Source organism: Xyrauchen texanus, chromosome 18 (genome assembly GCF_025860055.1).
Source record: "Xyrauchen texanus isolate HMW12.3.18 chromosome 18, RBS_HiC_50CHRs, whole genome shotgun sequence".
NCBI lineage: Eukaryota > Metazoa > Chordata > Actinopteri > Cypriniformes > Catostomidae > Xyrauchen > Xyrauchen texanus.
The window spans coordinates 27,926,509-27,952,207 of NC_068293.1; the positions used below are offsets into that span (position 1 = coordinate 27,926,509).

At 36.9% G+C, this 25,699-nt stretch overlaps 2 protein-coding genes across 2 annotated transcripts in view; both read right to left on the reverse strand.

Annotated features, from left to right (window-relative positions):
- Positions 1-321: 321 nt before the first annotated feature.
- Positions 322-20,566, reverse strand: impg2a (interphotoreceptor matrix proteoglycan 2a). Its single transcript, XM_052148651.1, has 20 exons — positions 20,084-20,566; positions 12,775-12,941; positions 12,596-12,621; positions 12,426-12,452; positions 12,220-12,260; positions 11,710-11,840; positions 11,020-11,184; positions 10,288-10,346; positions 9,708-9,728; positions 7,928-8,118; positions 7,784-7,842; positions 7,070-7,256; positions 5,962-6,974; positions 5,525-5,744; positions 4,848-5,058; positions 4,375-4,569; positions 3,746-3,947; positions 2,562-2,641; positions 2,405-2,475; positions 322-1,905 (listed from the first exon to the last, which is right to left on the reverse strand). The coding sequence occupies exons 1-19, from the start codon at positions 20,280-20,282 to the stop codon at positions 2,439-2,441; spliced, it is 3,231 nt and encodes a 1,076-aa protein (XP_052004611.1). The 5' UTR covers positions 20,283-20,566; the 3' UTR covers positions 322-1,905; positions 2,405-2,438.
- Positions 20,567-25,121: 4,555 nt separating this feature from the next.
- The window catches only part of LOC127659031 (sentrin-specific protease 7-like), a 29,535-nt gene continuing 28,957 nt past the window's right edge, over positions 25,122-25,699 (reverse strand). The window contains exons 20-21 of the mRNA XM_052148652.1: positions 25,532-25,682; positions 25,122-25,449 (exon numbers count right to left, since the gene is read on the reverse strand). Of these exons, the coding sequence (XP_052004612.1) occupies positions 25,270-25,449; positions 25,532-25,682 (331 nt within the window). The 3' untranslated portion in view covers positions 25,122-25,269. The remainder of the gene's footprint in view (positions 25,450-25,531; positions 25,683-25,699) is intronic.

A 25,699-nucleotide genomic window follows, 5' to 3' on the forward strand; every position in this document is an offset into this window, starting at 1 on the left:
AGGATAACAAATAGCCACATCCACATGCACAGGGTCAAGGTAAAGCCCTGTAATCTGGTCTGTAATCTCTGCTTTTGACTAAATGCAGTGTGTGCTCTGTAATCCTAATTTAGCTCTGATACGTGGAAAACCCTACCAGCCCAACTAATAGTAAAAGAGCCTGACATTTTAACAATGGCTTTGGCCATTTACTCAGCACCTGAAATAAAAAAAAAAGTGCTCAGTCTAAAAGTGCTCAGTATGAAATATTTTATTTAATAATGTACTCACCCTCGTGCTGTTACAAACACATATGACTTTCTTCAGTGAATCACAGAGGGAACTATTTTGCAGAATGTCCTAACTGCTCTTTTCCATACAATGATGAAGGATGTAATTTCATCTTTGTATGAGAATCAGACCAAAACTGCAATTTACTGAAAGTCTTCCCCTCCATCATAGCACTTAAATTTCATGTGTTTGCGGACATTCAAACCAACCACGCTTAGCACGTTGCACCAAGTTTGATGTAATGAAGATCGATCACAAGGCATATGAGAACCAATGATGTTTGATATCATGAACATCAAACCTGGCACAACAAAATTATATTTGAGAGTTACGCACCGGTCCCCATACACTCCTTTTGTGTTCCCTGGAATAAAGAATCAGCATGTTGAATGACATGAGGGTACGTAAATGATAACAGAATGTTAATTTTTGATTGAGCTGTCCCATTAACTGATGGAACTTTAAAACAGTAAATCCTGTACAAAAAAATTTATAAATACATAAAATGTGCATTACTGCAACAGTTTGTTAAAAACTAAATTTGACTGGACCAAACTTTAATTCAAAATAATAAAAAGATTTTAAATATTTGTTGCAAGACCAGAGATAGACAGCATAGAGAGGAGACAGAACAATCATTGAAAAATGAATGAGAGAAATCACAACGCTCAATATGGCAGCTGTAGGAATGCAAGACACATTTCAGATTTTATTGCTGATTTGACAATGATGCTGTTGAAATGTCATTTTGACAAACAGTTTTGGAGATTTAATTCTTTACCTGTTCAGGTAAATAGGATCTAACCTTGCATGCTTATTGTCTAGATAAAAATAGCTGCCTGTGGTCATTGCCAAGATGGCTGACTAACTTGCCTTTAAGGGACTTTGGCAAGACCCACTCATTTAAGGGCAGGTTTAATAATGATTACATAATATAAAAATAAGTCTTATAAACACACAAGCAAATCTACTGTTTTAGCTGTCAGAGTTTGCAGTGTTTTCTTCATAAATGGGCACATAATAAGAGGCAGCCTTTTTTGTTATTGCTTTGTAAGTTATGGTTGAATTTCACTAAACACATTTCTATAAATAAACATCTTAATAAACTGTCTGGTTTGTGGAGACACATAACAACTTGAAATCTTTAACAAGCAGTGAAATTATAGAAGTTCCCCAAAAGGAAAAAAAATCATATAATGTACTACAAGTACTACAACATTAATAGTATTTGATACAAGTAACTTTGAAATTTTCAAAAAGTGGGCGGGCCCTGTGTCTGGGCAGGCCTTTTTCTCTGAACACTAAATATTGATTGGCTGAGAGCTTAGGCACAGCCATAGAACACAGATTAGAAGGCACTAACATAACATTTCCACCACCAACAAGGATACTATCTGTGATGCGATCCTGTTCGATGACTGAAAAAACGTATATGATCTTTAACAATATAAAATCAAATAAAACAAAAGAGAATAATACAAGGAATAAAACACAGCTTTTTCTTCTTAAACCTCATTTTTTTAGCTCAGCAGATGCATCTTTAAAAAAAGATGAATGGCTGAAAACAGAAATCGTTCTGGAAAACGATTCCCCTGGAATCACTGAGATGTAATTTCCCAAAGACAAGGCAAGTTTCTGGAGGAGGTAAAAGCAAGTTCATAAACATTAAGCACATCAACACAAGTCTTTAGAAAAATTTAGATACAAATGGGCTTTTCACACTTTAATTTGCAAACGCAAGGTAATTTTAATCTTGTTTTATGTTTCACACTTTTCATACATTACCCATGGTTTGCAATTAATCCTGGGTAGTCAAGTTTCTAAACTTTACACTGCATATTTGTTAAATCTGTATTGCCTCTTATTTACATATTTATGAGGTTAAGAACATTGATTGCATATTTATACAATGAATAAACAACGAAAACACAAGTGGTTTTAAAGTGGTTATTTCAAGAGGAATGAAATGTTCCCTACTGTGCTAAACCACTGCTAAGTATGAAAACTTGCTTAAATAGGGTTAAAAGTGGCCTCAAAACTTGTTTAATCTTGTTTTAAAAGTTGCAACATTAGAGACACTTAGTATATTGTTTCTCTATAACATGCAGTTCCCATAATCTCTCATTATAATCACCTTCATCCTATTGCATTCAGCAGGCATGTGTTGTCTATGAGGAGGAACTTTCTCTGCGATTATCCATTGTTCTGATTAAATTAAAAAACAAAAACAAAGAGGGATTAAAATAGCAAACGGTTGGTCATGGAGAAGTCCTCTTCAATAAATGACTTACATTTGATGCTGTCGCAAAAAGTCTGCGAATTGACGATCTCTTGCATAGAGCTCAAGGATGCGAATACGATCTTGAATTTCCTGTGAAATGGGAGGGAACAGAAAATCTCCTAACTAAAATTTATAATACACTTGCTCACACAGAAAATACACATGCATCGTCATTTAAACGAATCAAACGGGTCAGTTTGAACAGACTGATTTACATCAACTTAAGTTGTCAGAAGATTATTAGCTCAATATAAATACAGTGGAAGTCAGTCGAAACAAATGAGGAAATTTGGAACAAATGTGCATGTGTGGTTCAAGCAAGACCTGACACACACACACACACACACACACACACACATTCTGTAAACAAATTGTAATGTAAATATGGAGCATTTACTGTACATAAAATTAGCACATTTACGGTTGAACTGTTATTTAACAAGCTTGGTCAATTTGACCTGATGAGATCAACAGTGGGACATGATTGTTAAGACAATGGAATGGGTTAAACACTTATATTGGCATGTACTTACTATGTCTAGGTCATTTTATTTGTTTATTTTGATGTGGTTTTCTTTGGCATATCAGCCAATTTGCATGTCCTCATTCATAACCATTTCATTTGAATGTGTTATTAAAACAAATCAAATTATACTGTACCTAATTTTGCTTTCACAATAAAAATACATTTTAATAAGTTTTATATTTATGCAGCTTTCCAGAAGCTCACAGCCACTTTACAATTAAATCAAAATAATTTACAAACAGAAAAATAATGTAGTTCAATAATAGTTTTTTAAATGCTTTATGCATTTTATGAGAAGATGCCTCAGTCTTTATTTCATTAAGCTTACACATATTTTGCCTTTGTCAAGAACAACAGAACAACTCTGTTATACTGTAGGACAAAATTTAAGCGATTCCTTTTTTTCAAAGAAAACAATATTCCCGGCACAAAACACAAGAATGCTGACTGTTATAATGTGGCATGTGTGATTATATGTGCTAGCAATTGTGCACTGACAGTGTTAGCAGAAAACATGTTTAAAAAGAGAAATGTCATTGGCTGAAATGCACCATTTTGTATGTCTCGCCCACATTGTTCACCTGTACATACTGTATTTATAAGTTAGTGCAACAAGGTAAACTTATTGCTTTTTTAGCACACACAAAACCACACACACAGACGTTTACCTCCTTGGTGAGTTCATTGTTCTCATAAATATGCCGTATCTCTTCACTGCTGAAGTCTGTGGATGCCTCAGCACTGGCGCTGCTGTGAATTGGTGGGTCAGGGTACCGCCGGTAGTAATGGCTGTAGCCTGTCGTTACATCACTCTCGTACATAGGGTTATACTTAGTGGCCCTGTCTAAAGATGGAATACTGTCCCCTCTCCTGCATGTGCATGCAAATACACACAGACACACACACACACACACACACACACACACACACACACACACACACACACACACACACACACACACAAACAAACAAACAAAGGATAAGAGGAAGGGGTCATGACTTAAAAGGGTCCTGGGATCAAAGAACAACCTTGTTGATGAATTAATGCAAATCTCATAATGACATTACTGGAGATTTAAGCTTCTTCCCAGGTGCCGTAAGCAGAGTAATTAAAGACATTTAAGTGAGAGAAGAGCATTTATTTGATATGTAACTGACTATCTACAAGTGACAGTTCCCTTATAAATATTTTACAGATGCAGAGTCACACACACACACACACACACACACACACACACACACACACACACACACACACACACAGACTTTACTACATTGACTGTGCTTGATCTCTTACCGTGTTGGGTCCTCCATCTCATCCTTGTCGTAATCATACTGGTCTCTCAAAGTTTTTGCTAAGAAGAAGATTACTCCTGATGCCACAAGCAGGAACCCGGCAACAGATGCTATCGCAATGCCCACTACGAGTGGCTCAGATACATATTCTTCACAATGTTCCCCTCTGTACCACCAGTTCTCCCCCACACGACATCTACAGAGCAAACACTCAGATACATACTCAATTTATAAACCTAAGGACAACTCCTGAAACACAAAAGCAATGGTTTTCTACCTTTAGGGAAAAGAAACATGATATTACATATGGAACATGTCTAAAAAAATGATGTGTACTAATAGTACTATGGTAGTAGTACATGTACAGTATATAAATGTAGTACAGTATTTCATTTCCACACCATCATATCATCAAATAAACATTCACAAACACACACACACACCTTTTTTTTTTTTTTTTGTTCACACACACACCTGCAGATAGCTCCTTGGCCTGGAATGACATCACATTTCCCATCATTCAGGCAGAAGTCAGGCTTCAGGTCACAGATGCTCTGGCAGGGTAATCCATCCACGCTGAAGTAGCCAGCATTACACACACATTCTGCCTCACCTGACCAGCGGTTAACTGCGCATTCTGCAAACTCATTACAAGCTTGGAACTTGCATGGGTCTGCCTGATCACCTAAAACAAACACCCATCCACACACACACACACACACACACACACACACACACACACACACACACACACACACACACGGCACATTAGTCACAGCATATCATTTCAAACACACACACACACACACACACACACACACAAACACAAAGATCCCCCATCAAACACGGCACATTAGTCACAGTATGTCATTTCAAACCTACATGACTCTTCCGCCAGTGGAACACAAAAGATGTTTAACAGAATGTTTCGGCTGCTCTTTTCTAAACACTGATTGTGAATTGTTAGCTTTAGAAGCTCCTAAAAGCATACAAAAAGCATCATAAAGGTACAGTATTTAGTACCTTCTGAAGCCTTACAATAACTTTCAAAATGGAAAGTTATAGAAAGTTAATATTATATTTTTTAAGTTTTCAATGTTGAAATTGTACATTTTAGTTGAAGAGACTGAAGTATTCTGAACTCGTCTTGCCTGATTCTACATCCAGTGAATATTTGTCAATGGCGAGGTTCATGGTCTGGTAAGCAGTGTTGCAGAAGTCCTCCAGAATAAGATAAACAACAGTGGTGACTCCTTGAGGAACAGGCTTCCCAAACTTCATACGACTGTTCACAACAATACTTCCATTCCTGAAGTTTAGGATCTCCAAGTTCTCAAAGTTACTGAGGTTTGACTGAAGATATGGCACCAGCTGAGGAAGATACAATGTAAAAAGTTTAGTTCAGAAACTCACAAACAGAAATTATAGAGTACATGAATGAATAAATAAAGAATTAATCTGGATGCTCATGGGTGGATGGATGTTTGACAGGAAATGTTGTAGAAGATTAAGAAGTGGTAGTAGAACTGGTAGAAGTGAAAGAATAGAAGCAAATATACTCTGAAAGCAAACTGAGGAAGCACCCTACCAGTTCAATGAACCGCTGTTCCAAGGCTTTGTATTCTGGAGAGCTCTTATTGAACAGATCCTCAGAAAACATCATGTTAGTTACACGAAGACTGAAAAAGACTATCAATGCACGCCCAGGTTTGGTTGGTATTGTAAAGCTGGAGAGCTCATCACCCTGGAAGACACCAGGGATTCCACTGCCCTCCTCCTCTCTGAGATGGATCACATTGTAATCCAGAGATGTACTCATGACTTCAGAGTTTAAGGTAGGCTCTAACTCCACCTCCCCAGGGGTCATCATGGTGATGAGGGTGAAGGGTGATTCTTTCTCCGGAGAAAGAGGTGTCAGGTTGACAGTGTCCACTGGTTCAGTGGTGACAACCAGGATCTCATCTTCTGTTAGATCTTCTTCTGTAATCTGTACAGGTGAAACATCGTTTCCTTCCTTTTCTTCAACCTCCTCTAATTCCATCATTGTGATTACAGCAACTTCAGCTTCCTCATCCTTTCGTGTTTCTAATAGAACAGTTCCCTCATTGTTGTCTTCCTCTGACATATCTTCGTCTTCGGGAAATATGATGTCTACCTTGGGTTCTGGGCTAACTTTTGTCTCTTCCACTTTAACTGCAGGCATTGTAGGTGTATAACTAACAACTTGAAGGTCTCCATCTCCTGTAGCTTCAACATTCATCAGTCCAGGTGTTTTCTCAGGCAAAATCTGGTCTTCCTTTACCACATCTGTCATTGTTTTAATAGTGGATAATTCATAATCACCTACCAGGGGCGTTTCAACATTAATCAAAACCTCTTTGTCACCTTCTGTCACTTTAACTGGCACTTTAACCTCAGTAGGAAGTACAGTCACCCATGGCCAATCATCTTCTCCTGCACCAGATCCAGAAGCGGGATCAAGGTAAGATGTTGTGACATCACTGTATTGCTTGTAGTCAGTAAAGGGGCCTTCAGTTTCACCATCCACAGAAGGACTCTTGCTAGGGGGTGATGGTGACAACAAATCACTGTCTTCAAAATCTGAAATGAGATATGAAAAAGCATCTTTACCTGAGTGAATCACCACCATTGGCATTCTACTCTATATGATTGTAAATTTGAATGTTGTCTCTTACCCTCTGAGAAATTACTGCTGGGATGGTCAATGAAGAGTGATGTGTCCTCATCTAGAAATATGAACTCATGCTCTCCCATTACTTCCTGTTGTGACATTGTAGGTCCCAACAGATCATCAATGATAAATACCTCTTTGGTCACTTCATCATGCAGATAATTAGTTTTTTCTACAGGTACTATTTCATCCTAGACAATAAAATAGGGAAAAAATGAGCTGAGCAAGAAACATTATTATTTTTCATCATTTTAATTTTTTTAAGAATTGAAATGAATGACAATTAAAAAAACTTTGGTGCAGAAATTGTCATGCACTGTTTGTGCTACAGACATGAATGATACCTCAAATCATGTGACTTGTTGAAGAGAGGTGTACTATTACTATTATAAACAGTAAGATTTTTACCTGGTAGATGATAAAATGGGGGGTTTCATAGACTTACAATAAAGAAGATGAGAAACACATCAAGGGACCAGAATATTATAGATAATTTGCAGTGGGATCTTTTGACATGTGCCAGTAAACAAACACCAAGCAACACCATATCCTAAGAACAGCTTTGCAACACCATGTCATGGCAACCACCCACAACACCCAAGCATCATATTGGTGAGTTTTGCACAGTCACACACCAAAGAAGTTTCTTAAGAAAATGTACAAATATAGTTGGTATGCACCAAATTTTACAGCCACCTTCAAAGAAATCTTAATTTACCTTGTGGTCTGGGTCCGGAGATTCCACTGTAGGATTCTCACTGTTCTGAGATGTTTCCACTGACAACAAGAAAACATTAGACCATTACACACTGATGTGATGTACAATAGAACCAATATTATGTCTAGGCAGGTAGAGCTGTACCATGCAGGGCCTCTGTGGTGTAAGGGTAAAAGTCACTAATAGTGTAGTGGATGGTGGGCTTTTCAGAATCTCTAAAGGTGCTCTCTATCATGTTTGATTGGAGATTAATGAAGTCCAGTGTCTCACTGCTGATCTCTTCACTGCTGGTCTGGAGGTACACATCATAATCCACCAGCACTGCTTTTGCACCACTGAAAAGAGAAAACAATACATCCATTCATTGACTCTTAAATACAGAGCCAGCACTGTCTTGCAAAAACTGTGCTTACAGTCATGCACTTACAATTGAACTTACGGAAGTCTATGGGGCAAGGTATTCCAGGGTGTTTAAAAGCAGAAATGTACACCTCGTGTTTTGCTACATCAATTACTGTATATTAATTCTTCAATACATTACAAAATGTTAGAAGTTCTCTTAGACGTTGTTTACACCTGGCATTAAGATGCTTTTCAGGTGATCCGATCACAACTTAAATACAGGTTTAAATGTGGTTTAAAACATTTTGTTATCACACAAACCACAAATGGAGGTGGTCAAATACATATGTGACCACATCACATTTGAGGTGCAAATGCTACTCACCTGTCAAACAACAGCTGTGCTGAAATAAGTGTTTAAACTTTGCCAGTCTAGGCAGCTTTAAAGTGATTAAAAACATCGGATACATACATACACAAGCACAAGAACTTCACAGATCTTTGTCAGTGTGTCTGATATCATCATGCAGGGTCACAGATGAGAAGCGCACACACCTGATGTCCTACTAACACAGGTACCCAACTAAAACAACTGATAATTAAGCTCCAAATGTTGCATTTGAGCTTAGATAAAATTTCAACTGCATCTGGGAGAAACAGTGCGCAGGTTTCTTTCACACTTTCTTTGTATTTTCAGACTTTTTCACAGTTTATTATCATGCAAAAACACAATGACATTAAAATGTACTGTATGTCATCAACAAATCAGTGACCCTCCTCTCAAAATCAGAACACAAATGGTCACAGAAGACCAGGTATAAACAGTGATGTGTGCCACCTGAACACATGTGACCAGATCACCCGAGTCGCATCTTAATACCAGGTGTTAACGGAGTCTAAATTGTTCTTTTAGTGGTGATACTACTATTTTAGGCCAATGGACTTTTAGTTAATGCTTAGTGATATTATTAATGTGGGTGTATTTGTCTTCATGTAAACAATTAATTTCCGGTATGATTGTGTGTATCATGCAAACATTAAAGGGTTAACAGGCTTTACATAGTCATGACAGGAGATGAAAGATAGGATATAACTTTGCACAGACAAGGTTAGTAAGCAATAAAGTTACACTTGGCACATGCTAACATGTATAATCTTCAAGTATTGTGGCTATACCTTTTATTCAGTATTGATTTAAATTAAAAAAATATATATTGTTTGTGGTGAACAGCATGCCTCAGGTTCTGTCAATATAACTTTTTTTCTTTTATGAACCTTAATTTGTTCATACAATGTTTCAACAACCATACTTACTACTTCTTTCATATCAGTCATCTATCTAAAAAAAAAAAAACATGTCTTTCAGACAGAAGTCATAACCCTAAGATAATTATCATGTGATGGAATGGACTGAATGAATAGCATTTAAAGTTTAAGAATCAGCATAAGCATAGTTATGAGTACAATCTTTTTTATGCACTTTTTGGCTCTAGCATACCTTAGATGTTCTCCCACTGCATGCAGCAACACACATTTACTCACTTACTAACCTGCATTCACACACACGTAGGTTCTAACTTACCTTGATGAATCAATCTGTGGCCTGCAGAAAAGAAAGAGTTCATATTAACAATACTTAAGTTTATTATCTGTTATCTGAAACCACAAAATCAAACCATGTGCGCACAGTGGATTAATACATCTAGCAAAGTTTGATTACATTGTCATGACTCCATCAGACAGCATTTGGATAGTTAAACCAAACATAAAAATGTACAAATGTCATTGTATTAGAAAACATCCAAATGGCATCTACAAACAAATTATGCTAGATTTTAATCAAAACTAACTTCAATTTTAATCGCCATTTTAACAGTTACTTTTAACCTTCTGGTCCATGGTCCTTTTTAGTGAATGTTTGAAGTCCACAGGTGTAGTTCATCACATTAACTATGGACACGTTTCACTGACCTTTGACACTGTGATTGTGCTATCCTTCTTTACTATACTGTAAATGCCTCTAGGTTTGATGTTTTCTTATCTAATGCAATGACTTCCATATATTATGAAGAGTGGTTTAAGGGTTCAAATAATGTTTGTGGCCACTGCAGTAACTGTAGAGGAATCTACTCATAAACATACTGAATTAAAATTAAACACACCTGACATCCAGCACTAATACACTCTTGAATTCTGCCAGTTTATCCAAAGCAGCTGAAATCTGTAAGCACAACATACAGTATATACACATTATTTTCCAAAACCAAGCCAACCAAAAAATATAAAAAATTTGGAGCAGCAAATTCTGTATGTAATAATAGTGAAATACTGATATTGTATGTATTAGTGAAAAAACAAGAGCATAAGTGTATATGTGTGTGTGTGTGTGTGTGTGTGTGTGTGTGTGTGTGTGTGTGTGTGTGTGTGTGTGTGTGTAAGAGAGAGAGAGAGAGTGTTTTATTTCAAGGGTATCATTAACATAAGTGAGTGAGGATTAGTCTATAGATATTTTATTCAGCTTTATTGTGTGTGTGTGTGTGTGTGTGTGTGTGTGTGTGTGTGTGTGTGTGTGTGTGTGTATTTATCACTTTGTGGGGACCAAATGTCCCCATAAGGATAGTAAAACCTGACATTTTTGACGTTGTTGGGACATTTAGTTGGTCCCCATGAGGAAAACATCTTATAAATCATACTAAATTATGTTTTTTGAAAATGTAAAAAACCATTTAGGTTTAGGGGTAGGGTTAGGGGATAGAATATAGTTTGTACAGTATAAAAAACATTATGTCTATGGAAAGTCCCCATAAAACATGGAAAGCCAAAATGTGTGTGTGTGTGTGTGTGTGTGTGTGTGTGTGTGTGTGTGTGTGTGTGTGTGTGTGTGTGTGTAGTACCTTCTCTGTGAACTGCTGAGCAAGTCTGCGATGTTCATTGCTAGTGGGGTCGGATAGCTCTTCACTCCATGACTCTCCCGTCAGTAACAAAGTCAGCTCCACCCTCTGCTCTATCAGAGGCAGTGTCGGCAAAGCAGCAGCCTCCATCTCAATCTCATTAGTGATCTGCCACATAAAGAACACACAAAAAACTTTGTTCAGCAGGATGATACATGCAAACAATTTAAATCAAGAAGAATGATGAACAGTGAACACACTGTTCATAATTCTTCTTGATTTATATTGTTAGCATGAATCATCAACGCAACAGATTTGAACAGCCAGAAGACAAAGAGTTACAGAGAATAACAACTTAAATTTTGGTGCACCTCTCACACAAAGCTATCGTATGGCTTAAGAAGACTTGGAATATAGTGTATTAGTTGTATGAACTAATCTAAGGATACTTAAATGCTGTTTATTTGTCCTTTTTCGCGCTCAACAGTTGCTTTCTCCATTTTCGGTTTATTGCAAGAACAATGTCTTAAACCTACTGCTGTTTAAGAAAATTATAGCTTTGTATTTACTTAATCTGGTCTGAAACTTCATGTAACAGCAGCTAATTTCCCAAATAATCCAAATGATTTTTGACAGCCTAATGAGACTTTAATTACAAAATTAACAGTATTTTTCAGCCTATCAACCACTAACCTCGGTGTCTAGTTCAGACATCATGACAACAGATGGTGGTTCTATAGCAACTTCCATTAGGCTTTCAGAGATTAACTCATCTGGGAATGGTGCAGTCACCACCTCAGTGGTCTCTGCTGGAATCCCATCACCTACCACAGGTATGGAAGATAATTATTTGTATATGGTGTGCAACCACGTGATATTGTATCTTTTTCAGTATATTTGATTGCCATTTCCAGTTACACCATTTTTGTTGTAACTGGAATTACACACATCCAAATTGATTCAAACTAGCCCTTTACAGCCTTACTAAAATCTTCCAAGCATTTGCAGTGTTTAACTCTACATTCCTAGTCTAAACTTCACCAATAGAAGACATTCAGTGGTTTCAGAGGCAGGTTGGTTAACAAACCTTCCAAGAACAGTGAAAGCAGTCTCTTGTTAAGAAGGCATTTTAAACAGTAACAAGTTTTTTTTTTTTGTTTTTTTTTTTTTTTTTGCTCAGCAACACGGTTATGATAAACAGACCTAGTGGTCCACTGTCCTGCTCTTGGGATGAATCCTCAGGGCTGTAAAAAAATAAAACCCAGACAGTTAGGAATAAAATGAAGGCCTTCAAAATGTACTGCCATTGTCAAAGCTTCAATCAAAATAAGGGTTCACACACACACAATATCTCTGATACACAGTCCATTTATAAGTGAAATTATAGAACAGGTATGAGGGGTATATACCTGCATTCTAAGGATTTGTGTGTCTCACTAAAAAGAAATAGACACAAAGACAAAAGGTAAAGAAGAGAGGAAAGACTTGTCCAATACAATGATTTGATGGCTGGGAGAGAAGGGGTATATGAAACAGGATTTATTAATGGTGGAAACTTAAGTTTGAAAAGTTGTTGTACCTTTTCTGTCCAGACTGAACAAGTCTCTACAAAAGAACAATAAATTGATGAGAAATTCGAAACACAATCAGTCAGACTCTCGATATGCACCTATCCTGACACATAATACTCCTTTCATATCTAATCATCAGCTAACATATTTATCGCAATGTTAACAATACAGGTCTTGTGCTACGTACTTTGTTGACAAGTGCTAAATGTTCCTCTGATTGGCTAAAGGCAGAGCCAATATCCCGTATGGTGACTGTCCCGGCCTGGCATGGGCTCATCCAGCTCTGGTACTCATTCTGATTAGGGAGTCGGTCCCAGAATATTTTAAAGGCTTCCCACATGGTTTCCTGACACACTGACGTAAATAAACGCATTATATTATTGCACCCAAATATACATGTTCATGCATAATCACCAGCAATCTGAGAAGTTAATTAGAGACATGTTCTCACAATGATGTCCATTTACTCTCTTTAATCTCAGCTATAGTTGCTTTGTTTTGTGCAGATGCTGGTTTAATCTTGATACATAGTAGTTTTGCAAGATTGGCACTGCAAAGATCCTGGTGATGTGGTCACCAGGAGGCTGCATCTACCCACAAACATTCAGCTGACAATACTAAACTAATAAACATTTGGCCTAACACTTAGTCTAAACCAGGAGTTAGCTGTTTTATCAAATTACAAGAATAGGCGGTCACCTCCCTATAAAAGTGATTTGTCACACCTATCATGTGACTGATTATGATCAACCAATCAGCACCAATGCTCTTGTGTATAATAAGGCTCAAACATGTCACCTGTGAGTATGTCACAGTCATGTGGCTGCCCCTTCTGGGGCTGGACTGCATCACCAGGGCATGCAACACCTCCCCTGTTTGGTCATTACTCTCTCCCATTTTGCATTAGCTGGGTTAGTGTTGGATCCGCTGCTGTCTGTCTTTGCTCTGTGTTGACTACTGAGTCTTCAACACGTTCGTCTCATTCACATTCTGGCAACAGGCTGCTGTCTTTTACAGTTTGAGAAACTGTTTATTATGGTTTTCAGCAACAAGCAGATGACTCGCATGTCTGAAGGTGTTTTCTCCTCCCGAGCTGTGGGGTTTTGAGCGATGGGGCTGCTGTTTTGTTCATGTTTTTGTTTATGCTTTTTTCGTTTCTCTTTTGGTGATGTGTTCTGCCAATGTTGCGATGTATGTTCTGCAGAATACCTTTCACGCCATCTTAAAACTTGTTCTGACACATGTGTAGCTATATATAATGTATATTAGTGGGATTTGTTGCATATCCATTGGATAATTTTTTGTTTGTTTTCATTCATTTTAGGGGCCGAAGGTCCCTGTAGTAGGGAGACTATCTGTCTCTATCCCCTGGTGGTGGTGGTTTTCTCACTGAGTGCAGTGCTTTACTGCTTGCATCCAATTTCTCACCACGTGTGTGTGATGCTTTTTAGGGGATCAGATAAGCTAGAGTCCAGCCACTGGCGGTTGCTTTAGGAAGGTCATCTGGCGTAAAACCTGTGCCAAGTAAAATATGCAGATCACGGTTGGTCCACTGTGGACCGGTAAGCCTCAGCCCTGGGAAGTCTCTTTGTTTTTGTTTGTTTTCTTAAGTTTTGTTTGGAGTAAATTTTGAACATTTCTCTGTTCCATAGGCGAGTAACATCTGTTCAACACAGTCAACCACAGGTTTAATCTATTTTTTTGTTCATTTCAGTAAAGAAATCTATTTTTGTGCTGGTGGCCACGTCTCTCTGCCTCTTTGGTAACGAACCTGTGTGTACTTTTGGGGTTATTGTTTCCCTGAGTGAAGTCCCAGTAGTTGGTTTAATTCTACAATTTGAGGTATATGTAAGCAAGTTTGCTGGATTTTTTCTTCTTGGTCAATTCCTGCTTTGACGCACATGGTATTGCCATGTAATACTGTTACTACCATGAAAACACCACAGTACTTTGTTACAGTATAAAGCCAGGGCAATAGACCATATGTTACTAAATGTCACTTAATATTAATGTTACATTTTGATCTCTTTGCCAGTTGTATGGACATATGGGTGGATTTTCTTGACACAAGGAGCAATTAGTCTGTCCAGATTATATTATGGTTAAGTTCTGAGCTGACCAATAGGTTGCAATTAGTGTCTCAATAGGGTGTTTAGACAAGACTGATGGCTTGCCTGGGCTCACACTCTTAGTCACAGTCATGGATGTAAAAGCTCTGACCTCACTTGTTCCAATCTAATGTGTTAGCTGACATTTAACCCCACCATACTGCCTTCTAATTTGTTAATGTTTGCAGTGAAAGGTTGTCTTACAGTTTTTCTGCCACTAACCTGAGTGTACACAAACCCTTTGAGTGGATCTGACTGACTAATGAATGTGAGACAAATGCTTATGAGTTCCCATTGATAAATACTCGACTGTCAACTATGGAAAACTGCTTTCACTGCTTGGCAATTTTAACATGCAGATGAAAATGTTCCAGTCCTCCAGTTTATTCCTTTCCTTCAATATCACCCAACAGTTGGTGTTTTGATCTTGTGGTCTTGTTTTTGAGATCTCTCAAGTCCAGATAAATGTGGCCATGGTTTGGATATAGGTCTTATTACACATGGTCTAGATTTCTGTCTCAAAACTGAAAGTCTTGTTCTGAATCTATAGTCTCAGACAATACCACAATCTATTTCCATCATGCTAAAGTGATAATTACCTCAAACACAGGTTGACAAGGTATCTTCAACATTACAGAGAATTCATAAGGATTCAGAATGACTGCTTAGCCACTGCACGAAGTGGATAAGTGTTTGAAATGAATGCTGCATTTTTTTAGTTCAATAAAATGGACAGCCTGGTTCCTGGATTGACAGGTCTAGATTAGGGCCTTGAGGGGTCCAGTCTTAGTCTGGGTCTTAAAGGATTTTGTCCTGACTCCAATAAACTTTGCTCCAAATACCTCCAGGTACAATATTGATAATGTATTGTGGTTACTAAAAGCTGTGCTGCAGCTATTCTTTGAAAAAATGACCCAAGTTATTTTTAATGTCTCAATCCCATATTTTTTTTAATGCCAAAGTCTGCCATCAGAGATTACTGAAATGTCAGAGATTTAAAAATGAAACAAACACTCAAACATTTCTCATTAAATTATTTTCTCAACTCTAACTTATCTGAACTCTATATAATACAATTGTCACCATCTGTCTTTCTTCTGACGTATCCATTGTCATTTGAATGAAAAAAGACCCCTATTAACCTCTCTTAGTTAAGTCAGCTCTCACTATAATAGAACAGGATATATTTACATCTTCCCTAAACTCCACACTTCAATGAAGATCATCTTGCTGCCCTCCTCAAGTCATCTGCAAAAATAGAACCAGATTATTGGCAGCAGCAAGAAAGAAAACCAAATCCGCTCATATACTCATTATACTCCGAACAAGTTTACCCTACCTTACATGTTCTTCTAATATCACATCAAATGATTCATTCCAAAAGTATAGCATGTATCTTCAGGACTTTTCACTATTCATCATACTCTTTTTTTTTTTTTTTCTCCTCTGCTCACACGTCACCCTACAGTACTTGCTCTAATCCCATTGAAAGGCTATTCATTTATGCTCACTGAAGAACCTGTCTTCTTTTTGCTATTTTCTATCAGTATCATTCATTCACATTATAAAATTACTATATAACATTTCTAATCAATGCAGACAATTATCATCTGGTACATTTATAATTAAATCATTATTTTACCAAGTTAGTCCAGACATGTTTTTGTGTTCCCTTACCTTTTCTATGTACACTAAAGTTATATCCAATTTTACAACTTTGTTGCCATGACAATGTAATGCTATAAACCCTAAAACGACTAAAACCCTGATTTAAACAACTTTGCAGCTCAAATAACCCACAAGTTTTAACAGAAGATTTAATGTAAGTACTTCTATCAAATCTACCTTTAAACCCATCATAAAAATTCCACATTCACTTTCATTGTAAGTGCATCAATGTTACCTAAAGTTGCTTTTTTTTTTTTTTTTAAGAAAAAGATGCAAATACATTTAGTAATCAACAATATGCCACAGATGCTGTCAACTGTGCTTAACTTGCATTAAACCTGTAATATTCCTTTAAGTGTTTTTCCACCATTAGGCCGAACAGTTCTGAGAATGGTAAGTAAAGGTTCAAGTAGCATTTGTCCTCCATAAAAGGAAAATCCACACTTCAAATCCTTTTCATTATTCCTATTAATAAAATCCTAAAAAAAAAATCCCTTCACCCATTTCCTCTCCTTGTTCAGGCAGAAGCACTCACTTAGGCTCATTCCTTAAAGATGCCAGAACATGGTTTCCGACAGCACTGCATTACCTACATAGTATAGGTCCACTTTTTTGGCTTTGATTAAGCACTTAATTTGTGTCTTACATAATCAACTAAAGCATCTCATATAATATAGTAAATCACAAACTACTTTCAATTGCTTTGATAAGAATAAACTGTAAAAACACTCATGGCTAAAAAGCCGATAAAAATCAATACGAACCAACTTTAGAAAGAACAATACACCATATGTGCTAAATCACTCCATATAAAAATCATGACAAATAATACTATATAGTACATAATATAACAACAATAAAAAAAAATTAAATGAACAGAAACACATTAATGAAGATTTTCCTTTATAACAATGTCATAACATTGTAACAAATGTCATATTATTGTTACACAGCAAATTTACAAGAGTTAAAATTGTGAAATTAATGAAAAGTTTAGGATTTCAGAGTTAACTGAACTCAAATTTGTGTTAATCTAAGACAAGTTTGAGTTAAAACAATTGTATTTCACTCTCTTTAAATAAAGAGTTCAAATATAGTGTTAAACCTACAGTGTTGATATGAAGCTGTTAACTCTTAAAGTGTTAATTAATGAGACCCTTCCATCACATTCAGAAGCAGAGTTCAAGACATTGGAACTTCTAATCTCGAGAGGTAAGTAAACATCAATTGAAAGCATTTTAAGTCATTACTAGGTTTTAAGTTAAAGTAGTATTGTTTTATTTTGCTCTTAGAATTTAGTATAATGTTACATAATTTGTTTATTTGACAGCATATAGATGTGGCAGATGAGATGTGTGTTTGGCCTTGCTGTAGAAACAAACTCGACAGGCTAAAATTTCTGACGAGAACTGAACACTTTGGTAAATTCCAGCGATTCCTAAATCTATTATGTGTTTGTAATTTAAAATTTTTTTCAGCGCGAGAAACGTGGGCTGTGTCTCATTTCGAAGGCTGTGTGCTAGGTAGGACGTGTCCTTTGAAGGCTGCAGTATACCAAGTGTCCTCCTTTAAACAAGCCTCATTTAAATCAGACAGCCTTCATCGGGCAAACGGAAAACAGAACGTAACATGTTTGCCATGAAAACACGCCACACTTTAACATAGCCAGGGTATCTGCTCTAGTCTAGAGATATGAGGTTGGCTAATTTTTCAAGGAATTCTACTAGAGCTGATATTAGTAGATCATTTTCTATATGGCCATGCTTGATATAAGAGCTAGGATTAAGATGTCTTTCTTAAGCATCATACTGTAGTAGGAAATCTATTGAAAAATTGCTTTGCTCAGAATGCCAAACATTAATTTTATGCTACCATACCATAATACTGTATCATGTCATTCTAGCAGATGGTTGATACGGTTTTGAAGGCTAATCCAAAGGATGAAGTAATCTTCATGAATTTTGACAAAACTAGAATGCTAACAAAAACAAATTTATATGTGTGTATAAATACATATATATTTATTGTAATTTACTTGGGTTGAATGTATGTTTAATGTCTCTGTTATACAGGAACACTACTATGACTCTAGTCTTTGTTAATTAAGGATCAAGACAGTTTGATGTGGCACGTTACTCTATTCATTTGGATTAATCTCAAAATGCAGGTGAGAATCTCTTTTAACTGGTCATCAACTTTAAGGTAAAATATACTGACAGGTGTTTTTATATAATGATTCACACAATTGATGACACTGCCTAATTTTCTATCCTAGATGTTCCTGGATTGGTGAGAAAATCACTAGCTTCTTGACCTTTCAAATTTCTACCTAAATTTAACCTTGCTAAAGCAACCTGTGGATTGAAATATGTGACAATTATTTGTGTGTTTCTTTAAAGTTTGACCAGGATTTCTGTTTGGAGATATAAAAATGTTTGGTGAAGTGGCCTCGCATTTCAAGCCCAATGTCCCAATTCTAGCCCACTGCAGAGCACAGGACAGGACTTACCACCCGAATATGTATTTTGAGGAGCTGCTGACGCCTCAACCTGAGAACACACTTTGGCCTGTTTTACCATTTGATTTCAGAAATCTTTTTAGTCTTGCATTTAACTACTTTTGTTTGGCTAATTTATCCACTTTGCCTCTAAGATGGGATAGTGAAATGTCATAAATTTTCTTTTAGCAGAATCGTCTTACCCTGAACTTTAAGAAAACAGAAGAAAACAGCCAAGATTCATTTGGAACAAGCTGGAAACAACTAACCGTGTACAGGTCATTTAAGGTGCATAAAGTTTAGTTTTTGTAAACATGAGTTTAGCTTGTCTGATTAAAACATCACTTTAGGAATTTATTAGCTATTTTTTTTTTATTAAAACAGAGCATATATTGAGTGTATATTGCTTGAGAGAACACTACTTTAACTAAATTTGCTCATTGACCACAGGAAAGGAGCCAGTCACACCATCCTCGAACAAAAGGTGGTGCCATGCAAGGCTCAGACATCAGTGACAACTTTTGATGAGATGTTCAAAGCTCACTACATCTTCAGTATTCAGTATTCAGTAGTTTGTAAACTCAATTGTGTAAAATGTCATTTTGAAGATAAGAAAATATGTATTGTTTCAACTACCAATTGGGCTAGAAATGATGGTACTGAATTGACGCACGGCCCGTGAAATTCTCCTGAACATCCCAAGATCTCCTATTGTTTAACAATATAGAACTATTGTTAAAAGCATAGGTACGGTATATGCAACTTTACTTTGATAGACACTTCAATGCATACTGTATAGGTGCATAACGTCAACTTTTGTTACATGCATTGAACAGCCTATTTTAAACCCTTTGATAAAACATACTCTAATGAGACTGATAACTGAGCATGCATAATGCCAAATTGTTACATTTTGAAAACTGACTGTTGAACGTTTAGACATTAAATATGGTAAGCATGTTTGAAAAAAAATTATAAACATGTTTAATCCAAATTAATATTTCATTTTTATGTAATACCAAACTTACACCATATAGTGTTAATATAGAGAACTCTATAATGAGTTAACACATTTAAACTCGGAGTGAGTGAATTTTTTAAAAAGTGTTGAAATAACTCTACTGGGAGTGGACCCCATGAGACACTTTCTAAGTGTTGAAATTAACTTGTTTTGATAGTTGTATATTTTGAGTTCACAGATTTTGCTGTGTACAGTCTCTCACCTCTGAGCTGGAAGTATTGTAGGTGGTTAGTGATGGCTTTCTGCACTGTCTCCTGACTGCACATGCGTACTCCACTGGAAAAAAGAATATCACGTTTCTTCCTTGGCAAGAGCCCTCGGTCTCCAGGCTTCTCCACAAGCATTTGAAACAACCGTGAAACATCATTAATTTGGGAGTGCTTATCTGAATTTCTAAGCATGGGAATCCAGTCAGCTTCCTCTGAAACACCAACACACACAATTATGCATTACTTGATGAAACCGTCATCCACTACCCAAATTCCCAACTAATATACATTTGCACAAAGATTCATACCTGCACTAATATCCAGCCGGCCAACTGATAAAATGCAGCCTATACAGCAAAGGGTGTACCTCCATTTGAGTTGCCACATAGCGAATTTCATTGCTTCCTGTGGCTTGAAAATCAAAATGTTGCAAAGCACAGCTGCTGCTTCACTTCGGACGACGTGGCATGGATAGAACCCAATCCTTCACACACCTGTGCATACCTTTTAAACACTATCCAGTGATAAGTATGATATTGTATTATTGTTGTTGATAAAGTGCTTTCCAGCCAAATCCTGAAAGACATGTACAGGTGTGTAACAGTGGCATTCAGGCTCCTCTGGCAGGTAGACAGATGGAAAGGGCTTTTTCTTTTTTTCACTAATCTTGTTTAGTAATCCTGTAGAGCAGCTCATCAAGAAGTAACTGGAGGAGTTAACCAAGAGCGTTTAACCAAGAATGTGCAGGGAACATAGGTTAGGTAGTGAAAGAGACAAAAAAAGGGGACAAGATAATTTGCATGATACTCAGATGCCAAAAGAAGATAACAACCACCACAGCTCTAGCCAGCTCTAAGTTCTAGGCATACTAAGGTGGCGTTTATGTAATCAGTTCTCAGTTGAACACCTGTAAGGTTAAGGACAACAATTAATGGTTTGACCCTTGAAGACCACACCTGTAAATAAACTGGAATCAAGATGCTGAAGACACAGAATTTAGACTACACATGTGTCTTTTGCAGCAGATAAAACCTCAAAAAGACATACAATAAATTAGTAATAATAATAAATAAAACGTTTTCAAGCACCATGACATTTTTGTTTTTGAAAGAAATTGATGCGTCTGTTCACAAAGGCTGAATTACATTTATCAAGAATTACAGCAAAGACATTTATACTGTTACAAATATCTTTTTAAATCACTGCTGTATTCTTCAAACTCCGTTTATCCAAAACAATTTCAAACTGTTTTGGAATGTTTTGTTTTGTGAACGGCACTTGATCTGTGCAAGTTTCTCCTGTAACAATGATGCGCTTCCTACATCTTCCTCCACATGACGCGTGACCTTACCAATGAGCTCTTTTGTAAAAAGTATTGTTTTGTTTCTAAAAATAATCAATCATTTGGGTCCAGAAGAACTTTATTTGTCGACTGAAATCAAGTGGATTATTTTGAAGTACCCTAAATATGCATTTTGGACTGTCAAAAAAGGAGTACATTCACTTTTATTGTTTAAAGGAGGAGGCCTGAAATGAAATCTAAAAATCTTAAATTCTGTTTCAATGAAGAAACTAAAGAGTAAATTATCAGCAAATTTTCATTTTTGGGTGAACTATTCCTTTAACGCCTCGAGAGCGAAATTCATGCTTACTTCTGCATCAGACATCCGTGCATTTGCACCTGATGAAATCGTAAACATTTTTACAAACAAACTCATATGAAATCATATGAAATAGCCAACTCGTAAAATATGTACGAATTTTCATGAGACTGGGTTGGTTTAGAACATTTAAGTGTGAAGTAAACAGCTGTTTGGCGATTGTTTCTGTTGTATTCTGTGAAGGGTGTATTTTTAATTGATACATTTGGATGGGAATCCTTTCAAACACTCACCTTCTTCAAAATCCTGCTCACACAAGACCTGTCAGCTAAATGATTGACAGGAAGAGAGGTTCCTCCTAGTGTTTTCATTAGCTAATCAACAACTGCCCCACCCATGTACTTTTTTGCTGTTTACAAAGGGTAGATCAGTCACAGAGAGAGATGTTATTTCTCAGGAAACTTATTTCACTGACAGGTAGGGGCGTGACTATATTGTGTCAAATATCCAGGGCCATTTTTCGAAATATATTTCTAAATGTGGTTTTGTTGCAGAAATTGGTCTTTTGAGGAGATGTGTCAGTGCGTGACATGCACAAAGGTTATGACTTTTAAGACAGAGGATTTGGCACTTTAAAGAACCCCCCCAGTGCTCACCCACTGATTTATCAGCCACAATACAATTACTGCCCAGGTGGTTAGTGAGTGTGTCCTTAGAAATAGATCACCACCTGTAGGCATTTGGAAGTTGTGTCTAATGAGCTGAGAGAGATTATAAGAAAGGGTATAATCAACTTGAGTCTAAATTTACTTCCCAGTAAATGACATTCCCATGAAAATATAATATGTGTGTATGATTATCAACACAAATATAAGACACCACAGACATGTCTTCCCATTAATTAATGTGACAAAAAAAAAGGACTGAAAATATTCATCAACATACAAACACACATACAACATTAAGATTATTATTAGAATAGCATAATAACATACTACTCTTACTATCTCTGCAAAACATGCATCATAGAGCATAGAGAATTCAGTGTCCAATCATTCACAAATCAACATGCTTCAATTGATCTACCATTTCAGGTGTGCCAAATGGACCAGAAACACTATCGGCTGTGATTGTTAACATCTCTCTCTTGATTCATTATTTGATTGGATTTCTGAAAGATATTTTTACACAAACTTGGATCGAAAATGGAAAATAACGTAATTTCTGAGATGCCAAGTAGGGATGAGAATTGTAAGGAATACTGGTTCTTATTTCAAATCCACTTAAATTTGTTCCCTGACGATTACATTGACAAATCTTTTAGTACTTGTAAGAGAGCAACAAGATTCAGTGAGTGAGTGGTTAGACTGATTGAAATGGATAGACCATGAGCCTATTTGATGAATTCATTAAAAAGAACCAGCTCAGGTCGCTTTATATGTTTGTTGTTGCTTGCAAACAGTGCGGTAAATGCAATAGAAATGATCTATTTTTTGTCTTTGTATTACGCTGTTTGTATAGTGTCCAAGGGCCATTAACAGAACCGACTGTCAAAAAATTCTTTACAGTATATATATTTTTTTTTTTCTTGATTTCCAAGCCTAATAACTCAATGCCACTTACTAAATCAAACATGCAACCCAATAAGCTCATATGACAATAATGTGGCATACTGTTTGAAATGTTTAGCATTATGCATACCATTCCTCATTGTTTGCAATATACAGCGTAATCGGTGCAGTAATTAGCAGCCCAGCATTCCATTCCAAAGACAGCCAATGACATCTCATCATTTCAAAGGGCAAGTAGCTAATACACAAGACACTAAGACATTAAACCGTGCAGATAGCTTACACATTAGTTTCTACTCTTATAATCATCTTGACAAACCAGCAGACACTCTGCAAATGTCTAAATCGGTGTTTGTTGACTTGATGCTATATTGTCCATCTTTACAAATAAACAAAACACAGAGACAAACACTGAACACAGAATGGACTGCTGGGATTACTAGAAGAGGGTTGGTGGTCTGTAAATCTTTCTAATCTCAATCTAACTGTCTGATTAGTGTTAAACCATACAGTAAATCCGTACACAAAAGTGCCCTTTCACAGGTCTCCTTGACCACTCCGACTGAGTTGACCAATCAGAACAACTCATGCAACACCGGACAGCTTATCTAACCATGTGCTCCTGGCTGTTCGCTCAGGTCTTTTCTTACATTTTATTTATTACAATCCAAAGCCACTGTAAAGAGAGTACAAACACGTGATGAAATAAACAACTGCATGAACTTGGACATGCACACAGTGTGTGATAGCCTACTCTAAGGGCATCTCAATATACCCTTGACCCTGTGATTATAGGCTTTTTACTGCTCTTACACACGGTCTGCTGATTTGCTGTTGTCAGGTCCAATAGTTTTTGTTTCCCCATATTTCAGCAACCTTGTTTTAAAACTGCCAGATCTGCCAGACTGTCCCACATTTTACTCTTCTTATTAGTTCTTCTGGGGTTAAGTATCTTTCCTCCTTCTGGGTGGGTCTATGTGCATCATATGTGTGTAAATGTGAGTGGTTATGTGTTCAAGTGTTAAATACTTCTGAACAGACATCACATACATTCTGATTTGATTCCTCATTATATGAACCCTTCAAAGAAAGTCTGGGATGCTAACATGGTAAATCCACTGGTAAACACATCCACTGGTAAATGGTCTGCACTTATATAGTACTTTTTTTTTTTAACCTTAAAGGTTACCAAAGTGCTTTACACTGTGTCCCAATCACCCATTCACACACACACCAATGGTGGCAGAGCCTGCCATTGAGAGCATCTTGGGGTTCAGTGTCTTGCCCAAGGACACTTCGGCATGTGGAGTCATGTGGGCCAGGAATCAAACCGCCCACCCTGCGATTAGCAGCCAACCACCTGAGCCACAGCCCCCCCACTGTTGTTGTTTCCACCTTTGTCTCCTGGTGTTAACCAGCGATTACGTTTTCTTCTAGCAAATCTTCATGACAGCAACAGCTCAAATATGAATATCGCCACCTTGTGGACCCACCAATTAGTGCAAATAATTCTTCACGCACACGCATTCAGTGCTCGAGCACTCTGCTGATGAAATTTGCATCACGTGTCCTGTGCGCATACACCTAGCATTCATATCTGACCAAAGTCTAATTTAGGCTTTACCTGAATAGACACACAAATATTGAAACACTAAAATTCAAACAGATAAAGTTTATACTTTTATACTGCTTTTATATACTTTTTGAAGCTTGAAAGTTCACATTGTATGGACAAAAACACCTTATACACTCTTAAAAATAAATAAGTTTGAATTCCACAGAAATCATACGAGTTCCAGTAAACGATGAGAGAATACAAATTTCTGGGTGAACTATTCCTTTAAAAAGACGAAACACAATTTATCCTCATTTGGCATTTGACATTTATTTATATCTAAAAATTTTCCAACAATGTATACAAAAGCATAAAATGATATAAAAGGTTCAAAAACACTTAAAATATAAATAAATCTAGCAAAAAACAATCTTGCGCACCTAAAAGCGAAACTACTGATTCACATTTCCATCATCCATTCTATTTTCTAGAGCTTCATTTCCAAAAGAGCCTTGCTGAAATCGGTACAGGTGTAGTATGAGATCTCGAATCTCCTCCCGTTTCCCTCGCACCTGTTGCCGTGGAAACCAGAGCTCCAATCTCAAAGGCAAGTCAAAGTGTACCACAGGATCCTGAAAGGCATTGCGGTCAAAGCAGGCAGTAACACACATTGTATATTTAAAAAGCTGGCTTAACTAATGGGTTTAGGCCTACCTGTAAAAAGCTTTCTGCGTATTGAAGCAGGTAAAGGCCACAGTCACTGCTGTTGTCCTGTAGAGGGACTTTACAGTGTGAACCAACCATGTGGTCAACACTAAAGTCACGATAACTACCTCTCTTCACCTCCCACTCAATCTGTAGGTATCTTAAAAAGAACACATA

Coding starts and splice junctions, on each gene's coding strand:
- impg2a (XM_052148651.1), bottom strand. CDS start 20,282: ATGCTTAGAAATTCAGATAAGCACTCCCAAATTAATGATGTTTCACGG. Junction 10,347..11,019: donor CTCAGCAGTTCACAGAGAAG/GTACTACACACA, acceptor TTGTGCTTACAG/ATTTCAGCTGCTTTGGATAA. Junction 6,975..7,069: donor CAGCAGTAATTTCTCAGAGG/GTAAGAGACAAC, acceptor ATCTCATTTCAG/ATTTTGAAGACAGTGATTTG.